This window comes from Podarcis cretensis, assembly GCF_951804945.1.
Source record: "Podarcis cretensis genome assembly, chromosome: 12".
In the NCBI taxonomy this organism is placed as follows: Eukaryota; Metazoa; Chordata; class Lepidosauria; order Squamata; family Lacertidae; genus Podarcis; species Podarcis cretensis.
In genome coordinates, this window is record NC_137181.1 from 46,341,372 (window position 1) to 46,362,151 (window position 20,780).

The 20,780-nt window shown below is 48.6% G+C and overlaps 1 protein-coding gene across 3 annotated transcripts in view; it reads right to left on the bottom strand.

Annotated features, from left to right (window-relative positions):
- ENTPD3 (ectonucleoside triphosphate diphosphohydrolase 3) overlaps positions 1–20,280 on the bottom strand; it is a 33,003-nt gene extending 12,723 nt beyond the window's left edge. The window contains exons 1-5 of one of the 3 annotated variants that reach the window (XM_079947360.1): positions 19,930–20,280; positions 17,593–17,647; positions 13,203–13,330; positions 11,401–11,518; positions 1,009–1,159 (exon numbers count right to left, since the gene is read on the bottom strand). In XM_079947360.1, the coding sequence (XP_079803486.1) occupies positions 1,009–1,159; positions 11,401–11,518; positions 13,203–13,330; positions 17,593–17,632 (437 nt within the window). In that variant the 5' untranslated portion in view covers positions 17,633–17,647; positions 19,930–20,280. Of the gene's footprint in view, positions 1–1,008; positions 1,160–11,400; positions 11,519–13,202; positions 13,331–17,193; positions 17,345–17,592; positions 17,648–19,929 lie in introns of those variants that run through there. The other 2 variants (XM_079947358.1, XM_079947359.1) reach the window with 2 other exon arrangements.
- Positions 20,281–20,780: the final 500 nt, after the last annotated feature.

Consider the following 20,780-nt stretch of genomic DNA (forward strand, 5'->3'; position numbering starts at 1 on the left):
CCACAAATAATAATATCTTGGAGGTCCCGGGCCTCAAGGAAGTTAAACTGGCCTGAACCAGGGCCAAGGACTTTTCTGCTTTGGCCCCAGCTTGGTGGAAAACTCTACCGCAGGAGACCAGGGCCCTGGGGGACTTGACATCTTTCTGCAGGCCCTGCAAGACGGAGTTGTTCCGCCTGGGCTTTGTTCCGGGCCCAGTTTGACCCCTTTCTATGGGACCCTGTAAGTTACCTCTTTGGCCCTTTAATCGGCTCATGTGGGACCAACATGGATAGCCGGTCCTGATGAATACTTGAGGTTCCTCACCCCTATGTTGTAATTTGTGGGCAATCATTTAATTTTATCCTGATTCTAATTTTTAAGCTGTATTTTAATCAATTGTTTGATTGTGTTTTAATGTATTTGATGTTATCCACCCTGAGCCCAGTCTTGGCCGGGGAGGGTGGGTTATAAATAAAAATTTACTTACTTACTTACTTACATTGGCCGTTATCTATACTATTTGTCAACACTTAAAAGAAAAATCTGTGCACGCACAAAGGATTTTATACAACCACTGGCACATGCACAGCAACAAGTGCAGGCTGTTGTCAGGTATGCAACATGGGCCAAGCCCCCACTCTCTCCCCCCTCCCTGGTTGTGGCAGCCCATGGCACAAAGTCCTTGTTTGCCCCCTCCCCCCAAGATTACACATTTATTACAAAATATTCAGGAACACTCCGATCTGGGATCAACTGTCTTCTACAAGGCAGTCAATAGTCACAACAAGTTGAATCTGAGGGAATATTCTACTCACCAGCAATACCCTCTGGGAAAATCCAAATCCCTCTTTGGTTTATGGGCGTTGTCTTAACATGCTCATATCTATTAATCCCCATAGACTGATAGGTTTTAAGGCGCGGATGAGAAGACTTTGTCATGAATAATTTCCCCCGGCTTTATCCACTTAACAATGGACAAAACGATACACACAACACATCAGCGTCTGAGGTGGTTTCCAACTATACCTCAGAAGTCTCATGCCGGCTGTGGCTCCCAGGTAGACAGGTGTGGTCGTATGTAAGTGCAATGGAATTTTCTCCTTTACTTTATCCATGCAATCACTAATGGGCTTAGCAATTTCTTGAGGGTTGCTCGCATAGCTGGATATCCCAGGACCTAGGAGAAGGGGGTTAATGGATTCAGTTTTGTTACTCACCAAGACTTTTACTATTCCGCTCTATCTTTAAGCTAGTGTCATTCTGAGCACTTTTGTTTCTTTATTTGGAAAGCAAATAAATAAAGTTAGTAAGTAAATAGTGTGTAGGAACACTTGAACATTACAGTGACCATAGAACCATAGAATTCTAGATGCAGAGAAGGCCTTTGACAACGTTTAATGGACTTTCATGAAAAAAACTATTGAGATTATGAACTTCGGAAAGTCATTTCTTAGAGAAATTGATGCAATTTATTCTGACCAACAGACAATGCTGATAGTAAACAATGTAATAAGAGGAAAATGTAAAATAATGAAAGGGACGAGACAGGTATGTCCCCTGTCACCATTATTGTTTATTACTTTTAGAGACCCTGGCTAGAAGCATAAGATCAGATGAAAAAATAAAAGGGATAGCAGTAAGTTATAAAGCATATAAGCTAAAGGCATTTGCAGATAACCTTGTGTAGAAGACCCTTTGACTAGTATACCGAACAGATTCTTAAGTTTGGAAAAGTAGCAGCTTTTAAATTAAACAAAAGTAAAACGAAAGTATTGGTGAAAAATGTGATGGAGCAATATAAAAAAGACCCACAACAAGTAACAGAACTGACAATTGAGAAGAAAGTTAAGTATTTAGGGGTATGGATAACAGCTAAGAATATAAATATTTTTAAAGATGGAACCATAGAATTGTCGAGTTGGAAGGGGCCCATAGGGTCACCTCAAGTCATTTTATTACTGTCGATGACCAATATCAAGCCTAGGGTCATCTAGTCCCAAATAATGCACGATCAAATATATAAGATGTTGGAAGTATGCAAGAAGTGTCATGTGTCATGTTTCACGTTTCATGTTTCAGGCAGGCTTCATTCCTCCATGCTGTGCCCCAGTCCACGGGATTTCAACTGGTGGATTGTAAAGCTTATCCCTGTTCCTCCCAGTGGCATAGCATGGGTTGCCAGTGGCCCGGGCCACACAGAGGCAGAAGGGAGGGGAATGGAGGGAGTACGCATGCACATTCAGCTGCCTAATGGCACCCGCGTCACCCAGGAGATCACAGCCTGAGAGATAAGAAAAGGCAACCTGTTTCATTGTCTGGAGAGTTCACTTCCTTGTTTGCATGGAGAAGCCGTTTTCAATGGAGACCAGCATCTAATCATTTTTGTTTCAAATTATAATTGCTTTAATTCATTCCTATGTAAACCACTTAGTGAGGTGTATTATTATTTTTACCCTACAAGTAGCACATTACATTCCTAAAATAAGAACCTAAAATAAAAGGGGGGGTGTCTTTCTGTAGCTACTTTTTCTCCACCCGCATGTGTGATTTACAGCAGTATAACAGCTCTGGCTGATGAAACTGAAACCTAATATCCATTTTGGCCTGGGATAAATCCAGATGGGTGGCCCTTAAAAGTTAAAAACACATAAGCACATAAGCAACCAGGGTGAGAATTTTGCTTCAGATTTAAATAGATAGATTATGCCGAAATGGCAAAAATGACCAGAAGAATCAGAAGTCCAGAAGACCAAAATTTTAATAAAGAATGGGGAAAATATATAATTTATCTTTAAAACCACTGTAAACAGTTAAAATTGTTAGTAGGATTGGAATAGCACCTGTGGTTTAATGGTGAATTTTGGATATAATGGAGATGTAAAAGATTTGGATTATTATAAAAGATGCAGGAGGAAATGACTAACAATAGGACCCACAAAGGGGAGGAGGGAAGTCCAGGAGATTCTGTGGGATCTATGTTGTAAGTTGGATATGTAATTGTAAAACTGTAATTAGAAAAACTAAACAATTTTGCTTCAGATTACAGCAGAGCCGAAATGATCCTGCCTTTAATTAGTTTTTTTAAAAAAACCAAACCAATACCACAAAGCCCATAATTTTCAGACGGGATTCTATTTGCAGGCTTTGGTTCCTATATATATTTCCATTCCTGTAGTACAAGAAGCTTGGAAAGAACTTCAAATGCTCTTTCTGAAATGACACGACCTAATTGCATGCATGAAAGGATTTGCTCAGGAGTTTGTACCCATCAATTGAAAATCTCACTTTGCTGAACAGCAACCTGGGTGGCACTGTGGGTTAAACCACAGAGCCTAGGGCTTGCCGATCAGAAGGTCGGCGGTTCGAATCCCCACGACGGGGTGAGCTGCCATTGCTTGGTCCCTGCTCCTGCCAACCTAGCAGTTTGAAAGCACGTCAAAGTGCAAGTAGATAAATAGGTACCGCTCTGGCGGGAAGGTAAACGGCGTTTCCGTGCGCTGCTCTGGTTCGCCAGAAGCAGCTTAGTCATGCTGGCCACATGACCCAGAAGCTGTATGCCGGCTCCCTCGGCCAATAAAGCGAAATGAGCGCCGCAACCCCAGAATCGGCCACGACTGGACCTAACGGTCAGGGGTCCCTTTACCTTTTAACCTTTGATTAAAAGAGTCTGTGCCTCAAAAGAGAAGAAGGAGAGGGCAACCGTGATCCATGCAGAGAAAATCCCACGGTTTAAGCAAAATTTAAAGCCTAGGTAGGCACTATCTTGTAGGAAATAACAATGAAAGGGTTAGTCATGAGATACAGCGAGTTAGCGTTCATGTTGAAGCAGGCGACCTCGAGAGTCAACCTTACTCAGATTAACTGACCTCGCAGGGGCGTTGTGAGAATTAGGGAACAAAGAAAGGGAAGAACCCTGGCACTCTTGGGAGTTATAGTGGATTAAAAAATGAACATAAGGAGAGGCTGCTGTATCAAGCCAATAGCCCATCTAGTCCAGGATTCTGTTTGCAAAAGCCAAACAGATACCCGGGGAAAACCTGCAAAAAAAAAGGATTCAAGCATGAGAGAATTGTCCCCTCCTGCGATTTCCAGCCACATGCCTTCATATGCAATGACCCTCATCGTTGTTCTAACATCGTTGTTCTAATCCAGAATGAGGTGGCTAGACTGGTGACTGGGGGTGGCCGCCGGGACCACATAACACCTGTCCTGAAAGATCTACATTGGCTCCCAGTACGTTTCCGAGCACAATTCAAAGTGTTGGTGCTGACCTTTAAAGCCCTAAACGGCCTCGGCCCAGTATATCTGAAGGAACGTCTCCACCCCCATCATTCAGCTCGGACACTGAGGTCCAGCTTTGAGGGCCTTCTGGCAGTTCCCTCATTGTGAGAAGTGAGGTTACAGGGAACCAGGCAAAGGGCCTTCTCGGTAGTGGCGCCCGCCCTGTGGAATGCCCTCCCTTCCGATGTGAAGGAAATAAGCAGCTATCTTCTCTTTAAAAGACATCTGAAGGCAGCCCTGTTTAGGGAAGTTTTTAATATTTAATGCTGTATTGTTTTTAACACTTGATTGGAAGCCGCCCAGAGTGGCTGGGGAAACTCAGCTGGATGGGCAGGGTATAAATAAATTATTATTATTATTATTATTATTATTATTATTAGCCTAATTTTCTTAGGTGTGCATACACACAAGCATTCGCACCCACAGGAACAAGCTGCCACCGCAGTTTCCATTAGACCGGGGCAGCAGAGAATGCAGATGATTTCGATCTGCCGCTGCCACTGCCGTCCCTGCTTGCTAATCTGTCACATTTTGAAATGCCACAGGCACGCAAATGGCAAGTCATGCACGATTTCCACCCTACTACATGACGCACCAACTTCCCACGCCCATTTGGAACAGCAAAACCTGTCCCTGAGTCATTTGCCCAGCCAATACCTCCCCACTGAGAAGCCCGCTCCAATACAAGAAGGCTGCTTCAATTGCTTTGCCTGCCGTTGTATTTTGATTTAGAGCTGTGGCAGGCGAATTCAGCCACTAATTGCTTAATTTTGGGGTTTGTTGTTGCATTTCATTCACTTATTGTGTAAAGCGCTGTGATTAATAATAAAAAATAAAATACAAATAACACTTTGAAAGCACTATCATACCCCTTTAAACAGTCATGGCTTCACCCAAAGAATCCTGGGAACTCTTGTGTGTTGTTGTTGTTGTTGTTGTTGTTAATCGAGTTTATATACCGCCCTATACCCGGAGGTCTCAGAGTGGTTCACAGACAAAATCACAACATATATAATCAGAATAAAAACAACAACCCAATAACATCCCCCCAGAAAAGGGGGTATAGGATTTTAAAAGGGTATAGGATGTCAAACAGATCAACCAAAGGCCTAGTTAGAAAGGAACGTTTTTGCCTGGCGCCTAAAGGTGTATAACGAAGGCACCAGGCAAACCTCCCTGGGGAGAGCATTCCACAGACAGGGGGCCACTGCAGAGAAGGCCCATTCTTGTGTTGCCACCCTCTGCACCTCTCGAGGAGGGGGCACACGAAGGAGGGCCTCAGAAGATGATCTCAGGGTCCGGGTAGGTTCATATGGGAAGAGGCGGTCTTTGAGGTATTGCGGTCCTGAGCCGTTTCAGGCTTTATACAGTGGTACCTCAGGTTAAGTACTTAATTTGTTCCGGAGGTCCATTCTTAACCTGAAACTGTTCTTAACCTGAAGCACCACTTTAGCTAATGGGGCCTCCTGCTGCCACGGCACCGCAGGAGCACGATTTCTGTTCTTATCCTGAAGCAATGTTCTTAACCCGAGGTAATATTTCTGGGTTAGCGGAGTCTGTAACCTGAAGCGTATGTGATCTGAAGCGTCTGTAACCCAAGGTACCACTGTACGTCAAAACCAGCACTTTGAATTGAGCCCGGAAATTCATTGGTAGCCACTTTAGTCAGACCAGGATCGGTGTAATATGCTCAAACCATCTTGCTCCACTGAGTAACCTGACCGCTGAATTCTGCACTAGCTGACGTTTCTGAATTGTCTTCAGAGGCAGCCCTGCATATAACGCATTGCAGTAATCTAACCTTGAAGTTACCAGAGCATAGACAACAGCAGTTAGGCTATCCCTGCTAAGGATGCCATGAGTACTTAGGGGGCTTCTATTCCCCTCAGCGAGCTACAAATCTCTCTTCCCAAGAGGCTCTGGGAATTGTAACTCTGTGAGGGGAATAGGAGTCTCCAAGCAACAGTTGGCAACCTTAACTGTTATGTACTGGGTTGAATAGGATCCAAACTGCAGCAGTCTGATTGGCCCTAGAACAATAGGATCCAAAAGGCAGCAGCCTGATTGGTCCTAGAACAATAGGATTCAGAATGCAGCAGTCTGATTGGTCCTAGAACAATGCAGCAGTATGATTGGTTGGCAGGAACTACCCAATCATGCTCCAGATAGAAGTGAATCCACAACCTGATTGGCTTACAGTAGAATTCCGGAATTAGCCAATCATGTGCAGCCCATTGTGTAAATAATGTATATAAAGCAGATACCTTGAGGGGACTTTCATTCATTCCTCCTCACCACTATGAGCTGAATAAAGAGCATGAAATCACTTTGCGACTCTGAGTATATTTCACTGGCGACGAAGGTGGGATCCCGCTGAGCTGACTGCCACACATAGCACCGCAGCACCGCCACCTGCCGCATCGCTGCCTCGCACCGTGTATCCAGGCTTCAGCTCCGGGACACAAGGAACTCAGAATGGCAACCAACAGCAGCTTTTCGCCGTTCAACCCAGCATCTGGAGACTGGGAAGCATACGCCTCCCGTTTCACCTTCCTCCTAGAAGCCAAAGGGGTCACCGATGAAGAAGACGCCAAGAAGAGGGCAATATTCTTCAGCGTCTGCGGAGAGGAGACGTTTGAAATCGCCCGGGCTCTCCTTGCGCCTGAAGACGTCGCTACTGTTCCATACAAAACAATAATGGAACAGCTGAAGGGGCACTTTTCGCCGCAGCCCTCAGTGGTGGCTCGTCGAAATGCCTTCTACGCAAAGCGGCAAGCCCCTGGGGAAACCATAACTGGGTTTGTGACCTCTCTCCGCCAAGCCGCCCGGTTCTGCAACTTCTCAGAACTGGAGAACATGCTTCGTGACCGCCTCGTCGGTGGCCTGAGGGATGAGAAGCTGCAACGACGCCTCTACGCTAAGAAGGACCTAACGTTCCAGGTCGCTCTGGAGGAGGCCCTGGCAACGGAAGCTGCCGAGAGGTCGACGCAAGAGGCACGGCCGAGCCAGCCATCCCAACCGAGGGTCCACCATGAAGACCTCACCGACGACTCAGGATCCAACAGGGAGGAGGTGCACCGAGTACAGCAGCGCACTCAAGCAGCCCACATACCACAGCTGCCTCGACGAGAAGGAGGGAACTGCGCAAGCTGCGGAGAAAGTCACGAGAGGAGGACCTGCCGTTTCCGCAACGCAGAGTGCAGGCAGTGCAGAAAATCGGGACACATCGCCCGGGTGTGTCGGGCTCGGCTCACCCGACGCCAGGCATCAGATGACCAATCCAAGAGCCCCAGGTCCCGGGGCCCAATGCACCAAGGCAACTCGACTGAGCTCACGGACTTCCAGGTATTCCATTTGCCCCACCCCAACGTAGAGAAAATTTATGTTGACGTACAGATAGAGGGGGCCCCATGCCGCATGGAGCTTGACACGGGTTCAACTCTATCCATAATCTCGGCAAGGACCTTAAGGAAACTCTGTCCTACTGGGGGTCCCAAACTCAGGCCGGCCCCATTCACCCTCCGGGACTTCCAGAAACGTAAGGTCCCCACAATGGGGGTGGGGACCTTCAGGGTGCAATACCGAGGGCGGACGCGGCAACTGGAATTGCTGGTGGTCAAGGGCCCCTACATTAGCTTACTGGGATTGGCATGGTTTGGACCACTGGGGCTAGCCGTCACCGGGGTGAACCACACTAGCTTACAAGTGGACGTGGACGCCATATGCAAGGAATTTCCGGGGGTTTTTGATGGGAAATTGGGACAGTATACGGGCCCCCCCATTGCTCTACAGCTTGACCCCACAGTACGACCGGTCAGGCTCAAGGCCCGCCGGGTCCCGTTCGCCCTGAAACCCCGTATAGACGAGGAATTGGACCGGCTTGTGGAGCAAGGAGTGCTGGAGCCGGTGCCTAATGCCCCCTGGGAAACCCCAATTGTCACACCCGTCAAGCCTAATGGTTCGGTCCGCATCTGCGCAGACTACAAATGTACCATAAACAAGGCCCTTACGGCCCATGCATACCCAGTGCCAGTGGTCAGCCATGTTCTTGCCACCCTGGCTGGGTCGAAAATTTTTGGCAAGCTGGATTTGGCCCAAGCATATCAACAGCTGCCAGTAGATGAGGCCACAGCAGAGGCACAGACGATTGTGACGCACAGAGGAGCATTCAGGGTAAAGCGGCTGCAATTCGGTATCAGCGTGGCACCAGGCATATTCCAGAATCTAATGGACTCTCTACTTAAAGGGATTCCTGGCGTCACCCCCTTCTTCGATGATGTGTTGATTGCCGGGCCCACACCAGAGGAGTTTGAGGACCGCCTCCGCACCGTTCTGCACCGTTTCCAGACGGCGGGTCTCAAGGTGAAGCGGGAAAAATGTCTACTAGGAGTGCCTCAGGTGGACTTTCTGGGATTTATGGTGGACGCAGAAGGGGTCCACCCGACTGGGGACAAGGTACGGGCCATTTGTGATGCCCCAGCACCCAAGAACAAGACTGAACTTCAGGCCTTCTTGGGACTATTGAACTTTTACCATTCCTTCCTTCCCCACAAGGCGGCGGTAGCGGAGCCCCTACACAGACTCCTGGACAAGCGGGCCCCTTGGGTGTGGGGCCAGCGCCAGGAGGCCGCATTCCAGGCAGTCAAGGACTTGCTTGTCTCAAACTCGGTCTTGGCACACTTCGACGAGAGGCTGCCGGTGGTGCTAGCATGCGACGCCTCGCCCTATGGAATTGGCGCTGTCCTGGGACACCAACTCCCGGATGGAAGAGAGGTACCAGTGGCATACTTTTCCCAGACACTCAACGCAACCGAGCGGAACTACTCGCAAATCGACAAGGAGGGTCTGGCAATCGTGAAGGGAGTAAAAAAATTCCATGATTTCTTGTACGGGCGGCCCTTCACCGTGGTGACTGACCACAAGCCGTTGCTTGGCTTGTTTGCCCCTGAAAAGCAGACCCCCCAAGTGCTGTCTCCTCGCGTCCTCAGGTGGTCAATTTTCCTTGCCAGCTACCAGTATGCACTGATTCACCGTCCGGGGAAGGCGATGGGCCATGCGGACGCCCTCAGCAGGCTACCACTACCGGAAACAGGCCCCGACCCAGCACCTGCACAAGAGGTTATGAGCCTGGAGCTGCTTCCTGACCGCCCCATTCAGGCACAAGAAGTTGCACACCATTCCAAGAAAGATAGGGTCATCTCCCGGGTCCTGGACTGGGTGTGGAGGGGATGGCCCAGCAGCAGCCCCGGGCCAGAATTCGCCGGCTACACAACCCGCAAACATGAACTGTCGGCCCACAAGGGGTGCCTGTTATGGGGACGCAGGGTCGTTGTTCCCCAGCCCCTCCGCAAAAGGGTCCTCACAGCCCTACACGTGACACACCCAGGGGTAGTAAGAATGAAGGCTCTTGCCAGGAGTTATGTGTGGTGGCCAGGGATCGACGGAGAGATAGAGGCCTGGGTCAAACACTGCCAGGCCTGCCAAGAATCCCGCCCAGATCCCCCAAGGGCCCCAGTCCAGTCCTGGGAGTCCGCCCGAGCACCATGGTCACGCCTGCATGTGGACTTCGCTGGCCCCTTTCAGGGGAAAACATTCTTCATAGTGGTGGACTCCTACATCAAATGGCTGGAAGTCGCACTGGTACCGTCCACTTCTACGTCCGCAGCCATCCGGGTACTACGCAGGCTGTTTGCAACCCACGGGCTCCCTGACACTCTTGTCTCAGACAACGGGACTGCATTTACGTCAGGAGAATTCCAAACCTTCACAACGCAGAACGCCATCCGCCACATCCGTTCGGCGCCATTCCACCCTGCCACCAACGGCCAAGCAGAACGCATGGTGCGGACCACCAAGGACACCCTTCGCCGTATGACACAAGGGGATTGGGAGTACCGCCTTGCCACATTCCTTCTAGCACAGCACAGCACCCCCAGCTCAACGACTGGCCGGAGCCCCGCTGAACTACTAATGGGTCGGCGCCTTGCAATCAGATTGGACCGCCTTCACCCCGATAGAGCTCAGGATGAGGCAGTGGTGGGGGAAGGCAAGAACCCCCGGACCTTCGAGGCTCAGGACCCAGTGTGCGCAAAGAATTTTGGGGCAGGCCCAGCATGGGTACCCGCCACAGTCACCAGGGTCACTGGCCCCGTGTCGTATGAGGTGCTAACGGATGGGGGGCAATGCTGGCGCCGCCACTGCGACCAGATACGGCGACGATTCCCAGGAGAAAGCCAGGAAGAGGAAAGGGCAGAGGAGTCCCAAGGAAACAGAGGGGCAGTGAGGCCCATAGAGCACGAGGGGCCAGCAGGAGAGGCAGAATCATTAAATACAGAGAGGACCTGCGAGGCCAAAAGGACACTGGAACCAGAACCACGACTGAGTGAGCCGGTTGCGCCAGACCAAACAGCCCCATCACAGCCAGCATCCTTGGAACACGAGCCAGAACCTGAACCCCGGACCAGGGAACACCCCAGGCCGCAACGCACACGTAGGCCGCCGGCGTACCTCGAGGACTATGAATGCGACCTCCCGGGCAGGACTGGAACTTAGAGGGGAGGGGTGTTATGTACTGGGTTGAATAGGATCCAAACTGCAGCAGTCTGATTGGCCCTAGAACAATAGGATCCAAAAGGCAGCAGCCTGATTGGTCCTAGAACAATAGGATTCAGAATGCAGCAGTCTGATTGGTCCTAGAACAATGCAGCAGTATGATTGGTTGGCAGGAACTACCCAATCATGCTCCAGATAGAAGTGAATCCACAACCTGATTGGCTTACAGTAGAATTCCGGAATTAGCCAATCATGTGCAGCCCATTGTGTAAATAATGTATATAAAGCAGATACCTTGAGGGGACTTTCATTCATTCCTCCTCACCACTATGAGCTGAATAAAGAGCATGAAATCACTTTGCGACTCTGAGTATATTTCATTAACCATCTACAGTTTTCAGGATTCTTTGGGGAAAGCCATGGTTGTTTAAAGTGGAATGATGATGCTCTTAATGGGCGGTGTATAAGGGGTTTCAAACACAGAAGCTGCCGTTTCTCTTCCTGCCGCCCTCCTTCACCCAACTAATACATTCCGTGCTTGGTATTTGTTTCAGGGCCACCCCAAAATCCACATTCCCTCCTCACCTTTCACATTGCACTTGAAGGTCTGGCTCACGACTCCCGTGTTGTTTTCTTTCTCTGCCGGCCATTCATATACATAGACAGTCGTCCGAGATGATCCTGCATCAAGCACTATTCCATACTTGGGGGGGGGGGGGAGAGAAAGTTATAGATTACAAGACGAGCATGATTTCTTACTGGAAACAATCAAAGAAAATACAAGCATTAGAAAAGTAGCCCAAGTCCCTAAGAGACACTTTTTGTATTAAGCTAGAGTGATTCTTTCTTTCTTTCTTTCTTTCTTTCTTTCTTTCTTTCTTTCTTTCTTTCTTTCTTTCTTTCCTTCCTTCCTTCCTTCCTTCCTTCCTTCCTTCCTTCCTTCCTTCCTTTTTCTTCCTTGCGCTCGCTCTCTCTCTCCCTCCCTCTCCCTCTCTCTCTCTCTCTCTCTCTCTCTCTCTCTTTCTTTCTTTCTTAGTGATTTCTGGCTTCTTCTTTTCTTTGAACAGCTGTTTCCCTATGGGCCGGCTCTACCATTGGACAGAGTGATGGAGCCGCCTCAGGCGGCAGATGCCGTGGGGCGGCAGCAGTCGCTCCTGCCTCCAACCCCTCTCCCTGGCCATTCCTATTCTCCTAAGCTTGCTTCTCCTACCTGTTTCTTCCCACTCGCAGTTGAGAGATGGAAGGATAATACTGTGGGCATGTCCAAACTGGTAGGGCAAGTAGGCAGCTACACCCTTCAGGTCCAAATCCTGCCTCAAGGAAAACAGACACAGCCAATATATGTTTCTTCAAGAGGAGCTTTCAAGTGGGAAGCCTTCAGCCTTTGGGCATGTAACTGTCCAGAGATCTTCTTAATAAGGATCTCGCCCTCTTATGTAATTACTGCCCTATAATCCCGCTGTGCTGGCGAAGGGAGCTCTTGTTGGTTGACATGTTATGCTCAGGGTTTTAATACAGGGAACTGCACGCTTTATGTTGAGCAGTCCTCTCCTTTAACTGGGGCAGCAGAGACCCACCAGCTGTCAGGGTGCTGTCAGAGGTTCCCAGCTGGTTGCCCAGGAAAGTATAAAGCAGGCATAGGCAAACTTGGCCCTCCAGATGTTTTGGGACTACAACTCCCATCATCCCTAGCTAACAGGACCAGTGGTCAGGGATGATGGGAATTGTAGTTCCAAAACATCTGGAGGGCCAAGTTTGCCTATGCCTGGTATGAAGACTTGGGAAAGTTTCTTACAGTCCTTTTTTGTTTCAGTTTTTACAGAAAGAGAACCCGGCCTCTTTCCCAACCAGTCCTGAGTGAATCTCCACCCCACCCTCATCCCGTCCCTCCCACTTCCTCATTCAAAGCCATGATTGGCCGGCTCTTGGGTCCATTCTGAAGCCACAGCCCACCTGAAGCAAGGGGGGGCAGGGAGACAACACCAGGTCTGGAGGCTGCGTATGTCTCTTTTGTGGAACAAAATTTGGATGGGGGAAAGCAGAGGAGCACCTATTTGAATGCACATGTCCAAAGGAACTTGAGGTTTGATGTTCCAAGATGTCTTTCTCCTGGATCTTAGTTCATTTCACTTATTATCATACAGATTCTACCCAAAGAGGTCTTTCTTTGATAATGCTTTCTATGCTAACAGTGATTAGCTTCTAGAAAAGGCGCCCCTTTTCTAATTGCAGCCGCTTGCAATCAAGCTGTGCTTACTTTCTGCTGCTGGAAAACTCTTTCCACATGCTCAGAAGCCCTCTTGACTACCATTACATCACCAGTTCAGCAGCTGAGCCCCGGCACCCAAACTAAGCAATGGATACTGCAGCATATTCATTCAACTTACCTTCAGCCCTGGCGAAAGGACCTCTCTCCGATTCACTTGGATCAGAGTAATAGTAACAATAATTGCTATGCTTAAAAGCAGAAAGACAAAAGTGACTATGGTTGACATTTTGTACAGTACTCGGGAACCTAAAAAATAAGAGGGGGGGGGACTGACATCATTAATTTGTCAGGGTTAACGTTATTATTTTTCACTGCACTGTAACCTAAGAATTCCAGGTTCTACATTTGCTCGGAATGAGGAACTCTGTTCATCTGAGTGAACCCAGAATATATATATAGGATAAACGTATGAAAACCCATTAGAAGCCTTTGATGTTTGGAACGAGCTAGAAAAGTACAGTGGTACCTTGATTCTCAAACTTAAGTCCATTCCAAAACCAAAGCGTTCCCAAAACCAAGGCACACTTTCCCATAGAAAGTAATGCAAAACAGATTAATCCGTTCCAGACTTTTAAAAACAACCCCTAAAACATCAATTTAACATGAATTTTACTCTCTAACCAGACCACTGATTCATAAAATGAAAGCAATAATCAATGTACTCTACTATAAAATAAATAAGACAGTATTGTAGATGATAAAAATTATCACCCACACAGTCACAAAAACAAATTAACCGAAAAAGCCTCAAAAACAAAAACGCAAAATAAATAGCAAAAACAAAAGTGCCAAACTTAAACCATTCTGGAAGTCCGTTTGACTTCCGAAATGTTCAAAAACCAAGGCACAGCTTCTGATTGGTGCAGGCACTCCGGAAACAATAGCTGACAACTACATTGGACGTTCAGCTTCCAAAAAACTTTCAAAAACTGGAACACTTACTTCCGGGTTTTGGGCGTTTGGGAACCGAGGCGTTTGAGAACCAAGGTACCACTGTAGATGTATTTTCATTGACTGGTCTTGGTAGAATGACCCTCCTACCCCCCCCACCTCCAAAAAGAGCTCTTGTGCTTTTCACAACTGTGTAACAGACAGAAATTCAACAGGTACAGTAGAAGCCGATTCATAGGCATTATGGAGCATACAAAGAGCCTTGTTTCCAGCCTCTGGTATTCAGAGGCATACTAGAACAAATTCTTAGCCTATTCTTAACTACTCTCTATTGTGAAAACCAGTAATATTGCGCAGGCGTAGCTAAGACCGGCTTGCCTAACTCCTACACTTATTCAGGACTTACGCTTATTAGGAAACCCAACAGGATTTTGTGCTTAAAGACCAGGGAGGAGGAACGGGGAGGATACTGATAACCGAGATGTAGGACGTTACCATTTCCAATTCCCTTCTTTGCTTAGGGATGATTCATCATCTCATCACAACCCAGTGGAAACAGAATTAGCAGCACTTCCTTACCTTAAAGGCTTGTTGCATAAATTGATCTCTTAAAGCATGGGAGGTGCACGGCTAGCAGTGTTCCTTTAGCTAGCAAAGGAAGGATTAATCATGCCTTTTTTTTTTGGTTGCCTAGTTATCTTCAAAAGGTGTACATTTTAAAGGGTGTTTTTTCTTAAAACTATTGCACATAAACAGGCAAATGTGCACTTCTTAAGCATCTTCTTCCCTAGAACTGACAATTATTGCTTAAGCTGGTTTTGGATCTCCCTGCTTTGGTTAGTCTAGGTGAAGGTAAAGGGACCCCTGACCATTAGGTCCAGTCGTGACCGACTCTGGGGTTGCGGCGCTCATCTCGCTTTATTGGCCGAGGGAGCTGGCGTACAGCTTCCAGATCATGTTGACAGCATGACTAAGCCGCTTCTGACGAACCAGAGCAGCGCACGGAAACACTGTTTACCTTCCCGCCGGAGCGGTACCTATTTATCTACTTGCACTTTGACGTGCTTTCGAACTGCTAGGTTGGCAGGAGCAGGGATCGAACAACGGGAGCTCACCCCGTCGCTGGGATTCGAACCGCCGACCTTCTGATCGGCAAGTCCTAGGTTCCGTGGTTTAACCCACAGCACCACCCACGTCCCTACTAGTTGGTTACTCTAGGAAATGCTAAATATAGCAACAAGAAAAGTAGGAATGGACTCTCAGTGTCAAAATGTTCTCAGTGCTACCAGAGAAGAAGAGAGGGCAGCATCCAGGAATCTAAGGCAGCCTTGGGAGAGTTTGTCATGCAAATGAACTGTCCTTGAAACATTTGTCATTGAATTCAGCATCTGCCAGTAGTTGCATACCAGTATTTTACAGAAAACCAGACCCAGCCAGCAAATCTTCTGGCAGATACACACCTCATGACCTTGTTTCAGCTGAATGTTTTATTGCATAGTAATTGGCTGTCAGGAGGTTTGTAAGGCAGGAGTGAAACACAGGGCAGTGCTGAAGCCTCAATTTAAACCAAACAAGGCCATTGTCTGCCAATGCCTAAAGGGAAAGAGAGAAACCTCTAACTCCAGGTGGGCTAAACTGTGGTTTTGGTTGTCCTCTAGACGTTTTGGATTCCCATTAGCCCCAGGCAAGATGGCCGCTGCTGAGGAATGATGGGTATTGGGGTCCAAAACATCTGAAAAGGCTACCGGTTCCCAATCACCGCTCTACCCAATCATGTACACATGTACTCACAAGTAAGCCCCATTGAATTCATTGGGGCTTTCTCTCAGGCAGATGTGCAAAGGCTTGACGGCTTCAAGAAGTCGTTGATGTTACGTCTGGAGTGAATGCAGTCCAATATTTAGGCATGGTTGTAGGGATGTGTGCAGAATTCTGCTCGATTTAGATGAATAACTTCATCTAGGTAAAAGGTAAAGGACCCCTGCACAGTTAAGTCCAGTCAAAGGCAACTGTGGGGTTGCTCACCTCGCTTTCAGGCCAAGGGAGCCAGCGTTTGTCCACAGACAGCTTTCTGGGTCACGTGGCCAGCATGACTAAACCACTTCTGGCGCAACAGATGCACGGAAACACCGTTTACTGTCCTGCCACAGCGGTACCTATTTATTACTTGCACAGGCATGCTTTCGAACTGCTAGGTTGGCAGGAGCTGGGACCGAGCAATGGGAGCTCACCCCGTCACAGGGATTTGAACCGCCAGCCTTCCGATTGGCAAGCCCAAGAGGCGCAGTGGTTTAGACCACAGCGCCACCCACAAATAACTCCATCTATCCTGAGAGTGCAGGGTGGAAGATAATATTTTGGAAGAAACATCAACAGGACCCTTAGATGTAAAGCAATAAAAAAAGAAGGAGCTGTCTTAAACTGAGATGGCCTTACGTCAACAGACCACCACAGTCCTAGTCACCAAACGTGAGCCCAGAGAAGGACGTCTTGCAAACAAGAAAGTCTTCCCCAATACATGTAGACATGCACAGTGGCGTAGCGTGGGGGGTGCAGGGGGGGCCGGCCGCACCGGGCGCAACATCTGGGGTTAGGGCAAATCCACGGGTTAGGGGGCGCAAATCCACAGGTTAGGGGGCGCAAATTACTTGCCTTGCCCCGGGTGCTGACAACCCACGCTACGCCACTGGACATGCACATACCCCTTGCCATGCCACCTAGGGGACCAGGAAGGAAACATTTGTAAACTGGAAGGGAGTTGGTTCTTTTTGGCTGTCGGTTGTCTCAAATAACTAACCAACAAGTAAAAGGAAAAAATGTGAACTGGTAACTTTTTGGAATTAATTTCAAGGCGGCTCTAGCACAAACTAAAGCGAGTCCCTAGGGGATGGGAACTGCAAACAGGAAGACATTTCTGTCATTGTCCTCACACAGGTGGAAGAGTTAAGAGGGTATCCCTAGCAGATTGGAGGGATGTAGGGGAGGCGGCAGAATCCAGCTCACTAATGTTTTCAGCCATCAGTCTTATTTCACAGAAGGTAGAGGAAAAGCCAACAGCTACATTTTAAACAAAAACAGAAAGAAATCCCAAACAGCTTTTGTGTTTCGCATTTAGAACAGTATCATTCTGGAGCAAGGGATAAAATAAATACATTCAATTCCCATGCCCTAATTCAAGTTAACAGACCACACAGGACTATTTGTTTCCAATAACTTACTGAAGATGAAAACATGAAGTCTGCTCAGCAGCTAACTCTCTCCATCACACCAGAATGTGTGTGCAGCCGGCCAGGAGAGGACTTTGGAACAGCAGTCGAGGGCTCCACGCAGATAGATGGGCTCCCAATGCGGCAGGAGCTGGTTTTCATGACATTTTGCAAAAATCGAAGTCATAACGCTGTGCTGTCTAAAGCCCACCTCAACCCACATGACCATTAATTAAGTCCAAAGTCTAAAATCACCTTAACTGCAGCACTGCCCTGAACATACATGATAGCTATAGGTACATTAGGAAATGAACGTACATTTCCTAACATACCTATGGCTATAAAGTATTATATACATGGCAACCAACCCATCTTGGCATGTTGCCACGGCAACTGGCCACAAGTACTGACCTGTATGTTCACAGGATTGTCGGGAAAGCGCAGTAAACATCTCTTTTTGTTCAAGCTACACAGCAAGAGAAACAGAATATTCAGCGTGAGGTTGGGTTTATGAAAAACAAGTAAGGAGCTGGGGGGGGGGCGAATTATTGCAGGCCCATGACTGCAAAAGGAGTTATTTCTTCCCAGAGATGGAGAAGATGAGAAAGTGCTTTGCAGGCACAGAGGAGAAGGGGGACAGCTATTGATCTGAGGGGTTGGTGAAAACACAGCATGGCAACATCAAAATAGGTGGGATTCTCTGCCAGAAAATGACAGGGGCCTGGTCTGCGCATGCCCTACAGTGTATGGATTTCAGGTACACAAAAAAAGCAGCAGCTCCCTCACACAGAAAAGGACTTCTTAATTTCTCAAACAGAAATTGGCCTGGGTCTGGGGCTGATTCCATACTTCTGGAGGGCACTGAACTGGCTGTGTGAAAGAGAGAGAGAAGGAAGGAAGGAAGGAAGGAAGGAAGGAAGGAAGGAAGGAAGGAAATACCACCAAGCAGAAGTTGCACACCTGTATGAGGCAGAATAATATTATGATAACAATTTATTATTTATACCCCGCTCATCTGGCTGGGCTTCCCCAGCCACTCTGGGTGGCTTCCAACAAAATATAGAGATACATTGTTTGTGTGTTCCTGCGTGTGTAAGTTGGTGTGTACTTATTATAGAGAAGGACAAAGCTTTCCAACTGCACATATTATGGGAATCTTTTCAGATGAGAGGACGTGAGCCTGAAAGAGCATGGGACAGGCAGCGTGGCTGCCGGAAATATCTCTGTGGATGTGAGAGAGAGAAAGTGCATGATGTGGGGACTGCCTCTCTCTCTCTCTCTCTCTCTCTCTCTCTCTCTCTCTCTGTGTGTGTGTGTGTGTGAGAGAGAGAGAGAGAGAGAGAGAGAGAGAGACATAGGAGGGGTGTGTGCATGAGAGAGGGAGGGAGGAAGAGAAAGTGCACACTCAAAAGCCAAAGCCATAGACATGAAATTGCTTAAATGTAGCCTCGTGCAGCAGCCACAGTGCATAGGCATCTTCCGTGAGGCATTAGACCAGGCATAGGCAAACTCAGCCCTCCAGATGTTTTGGGACTACAACTCCCATCATCCCTAGCTAACAGGTCAGGGATGATGGAAGTTGTAGTCCCAAAAACATCTGGATCGCCGAGTTTACCTATGCCTGCATCAGAGCTTTTGGGAAGCAAGGCCTGCATGATCCCATACACAGTGGTACCTCGGGTTACATACACTTCAGGGTACATATGCTTCAGGTTACAGACTCTGCTAACCCAGAAATAGTACCTCAGGTTAAGAACTTTGCTTCAGGATGAGAACAGAAATCGTGCTCTGGAGGCACAGTGGCAGCAGGAGGCCCCATTAGCTAAAGTGGTGCTTCAGGTTAAGAACAATTTCAGGTTAAAAATGGACTTCCGGAACGAATTAAGTACTTAACCCGAGGTACATGGCTCAGTACCCCCCCACACACACACACACAAAAGGAAAGGAAATCTCTATTTTTAAAAAAACATATCTAATTGTTGCTCATTGCCATCTCTAAGCACCATGCTTTCTAAAACGCAGTGATGTTGCTAAATCATTCAAAGAAAGATGCAGCATCTGTCCAAGAGGAAAAAACCAAAGACAGAGACCACAGCAACTTTGCATTCAGCGAAAAGCACCAAACCAATCTCAGTTCCGAACACACGTTTAAAATATTGCCAACGCTCCACCTTCCTAAGGCGCATTCGCTGCGTGGTCCGGTCGATTGCTAGCCTCTGTCTCCATGTACTTGGGCAGGCGGCACTCAACCATCCATACACGAAGGCTTTCCCTAGGTCAAGCCTCGGCCAGCCTGGTGCCCCCACCCCCACCCCGGAAGCTTTGAACCCCCAACATCCACCACCGGCACCATCGGTTCTAAACATCTGGGGGGCGCCAAGTTGGGGCAGCCCGCTGTGGAGCTCCAAACTCCCACCCTCTGTGTTCACACACCCAGGAACAGAGGCGTCCCCTCCGGACACACCAACACATCCCACCCAGCAGAATCTCCCCAGCCAGATCTTCTCTCCACAGGTCAAAAAGCACACACACACACACACACCCCCAACGATCCTCAGGGTGCAGCTCCTTGCAAATCGCCTGCAAGCCATCGGAAGGGAGATGCAACCTTGCAGGCAGCCCGGGTGCTGCGCTCTCCTCTCTCCAGCTGCGTAACGATTACGCACGGAAAAGAACCCTTGCCATTCTAACCCGAAGGGAAACCCAAACGCGCGAGCGCACGATCCCTTGCGCCCCGATGCCTTTTACCTTCCACTGCGGCAGCAGCCGAGATGGGGAAAAGCAGCTTCCTCCGAGTGGATCCTTCTCCTTATATCCAGCGCGGGGGGTAGGACAGCAGCCGCCTGGGTGGGGGACCGGGACGCCTCATCGCCCTGTCAGCCGGGCAGCGATGCCCCACGGCGGCGGCGTTGATGGGGCCAGAATGGATGGAGATGGAGGAGGAGACAGAGGAGGGTGACGCCGCTGCAGCCCGGCAGGTTCTTCCTCCCTCCCGCCGCGTCCGAGGAGGAAAGCTCCGGGAAGCTCCCGCGGGCTCCGCCTCTCCGCCGGGAATGGCAAGAGGGCAGGCAGAGCTGGGAGGAAGGGCACCAGCCGGCCACCAGGCCACCCGCTCGCTGCCAGGCGAGCGCTTCTTTGCAACCCCCTTCCGCAGGCTTCCAAATAGTGTTGTGTTTTTTGGGGGGGAGGTTTTTTTTTTTTTTAAATAATATTAAAGATTTCTTCGTTTACAAAAATACATGCATGGTCTCTTTTTTTCAAGCTGCGTTTTCTACAGATCAGTTTCATTTGTTGTGAGGCATTGGTGTTATATACAGTGTTAGGTTAGGAAGAAAAGAGGGGGAGGGGAATGGCGAGTGGGGTGGGGTGGAAATGCTTCAATCCTTCTACTGAGTGTATGTGTAGGGTTTTGTGTCAGTGTCACTTGTGCAGGTTTTCTTAGGTAAAGGTAAAAGGACCCCTGACCATTAGGCCCAGTCGTGGCCGACTCTGGGGTTGCGGCGTTCATCTTGCTTTACTGGCTGAGGGAGCCGGTGTACAGCTTCCGGGTCATGTGGCCAGCATGACTAAGCCGCTTCTGGTGAACCAGAACAGCGCAC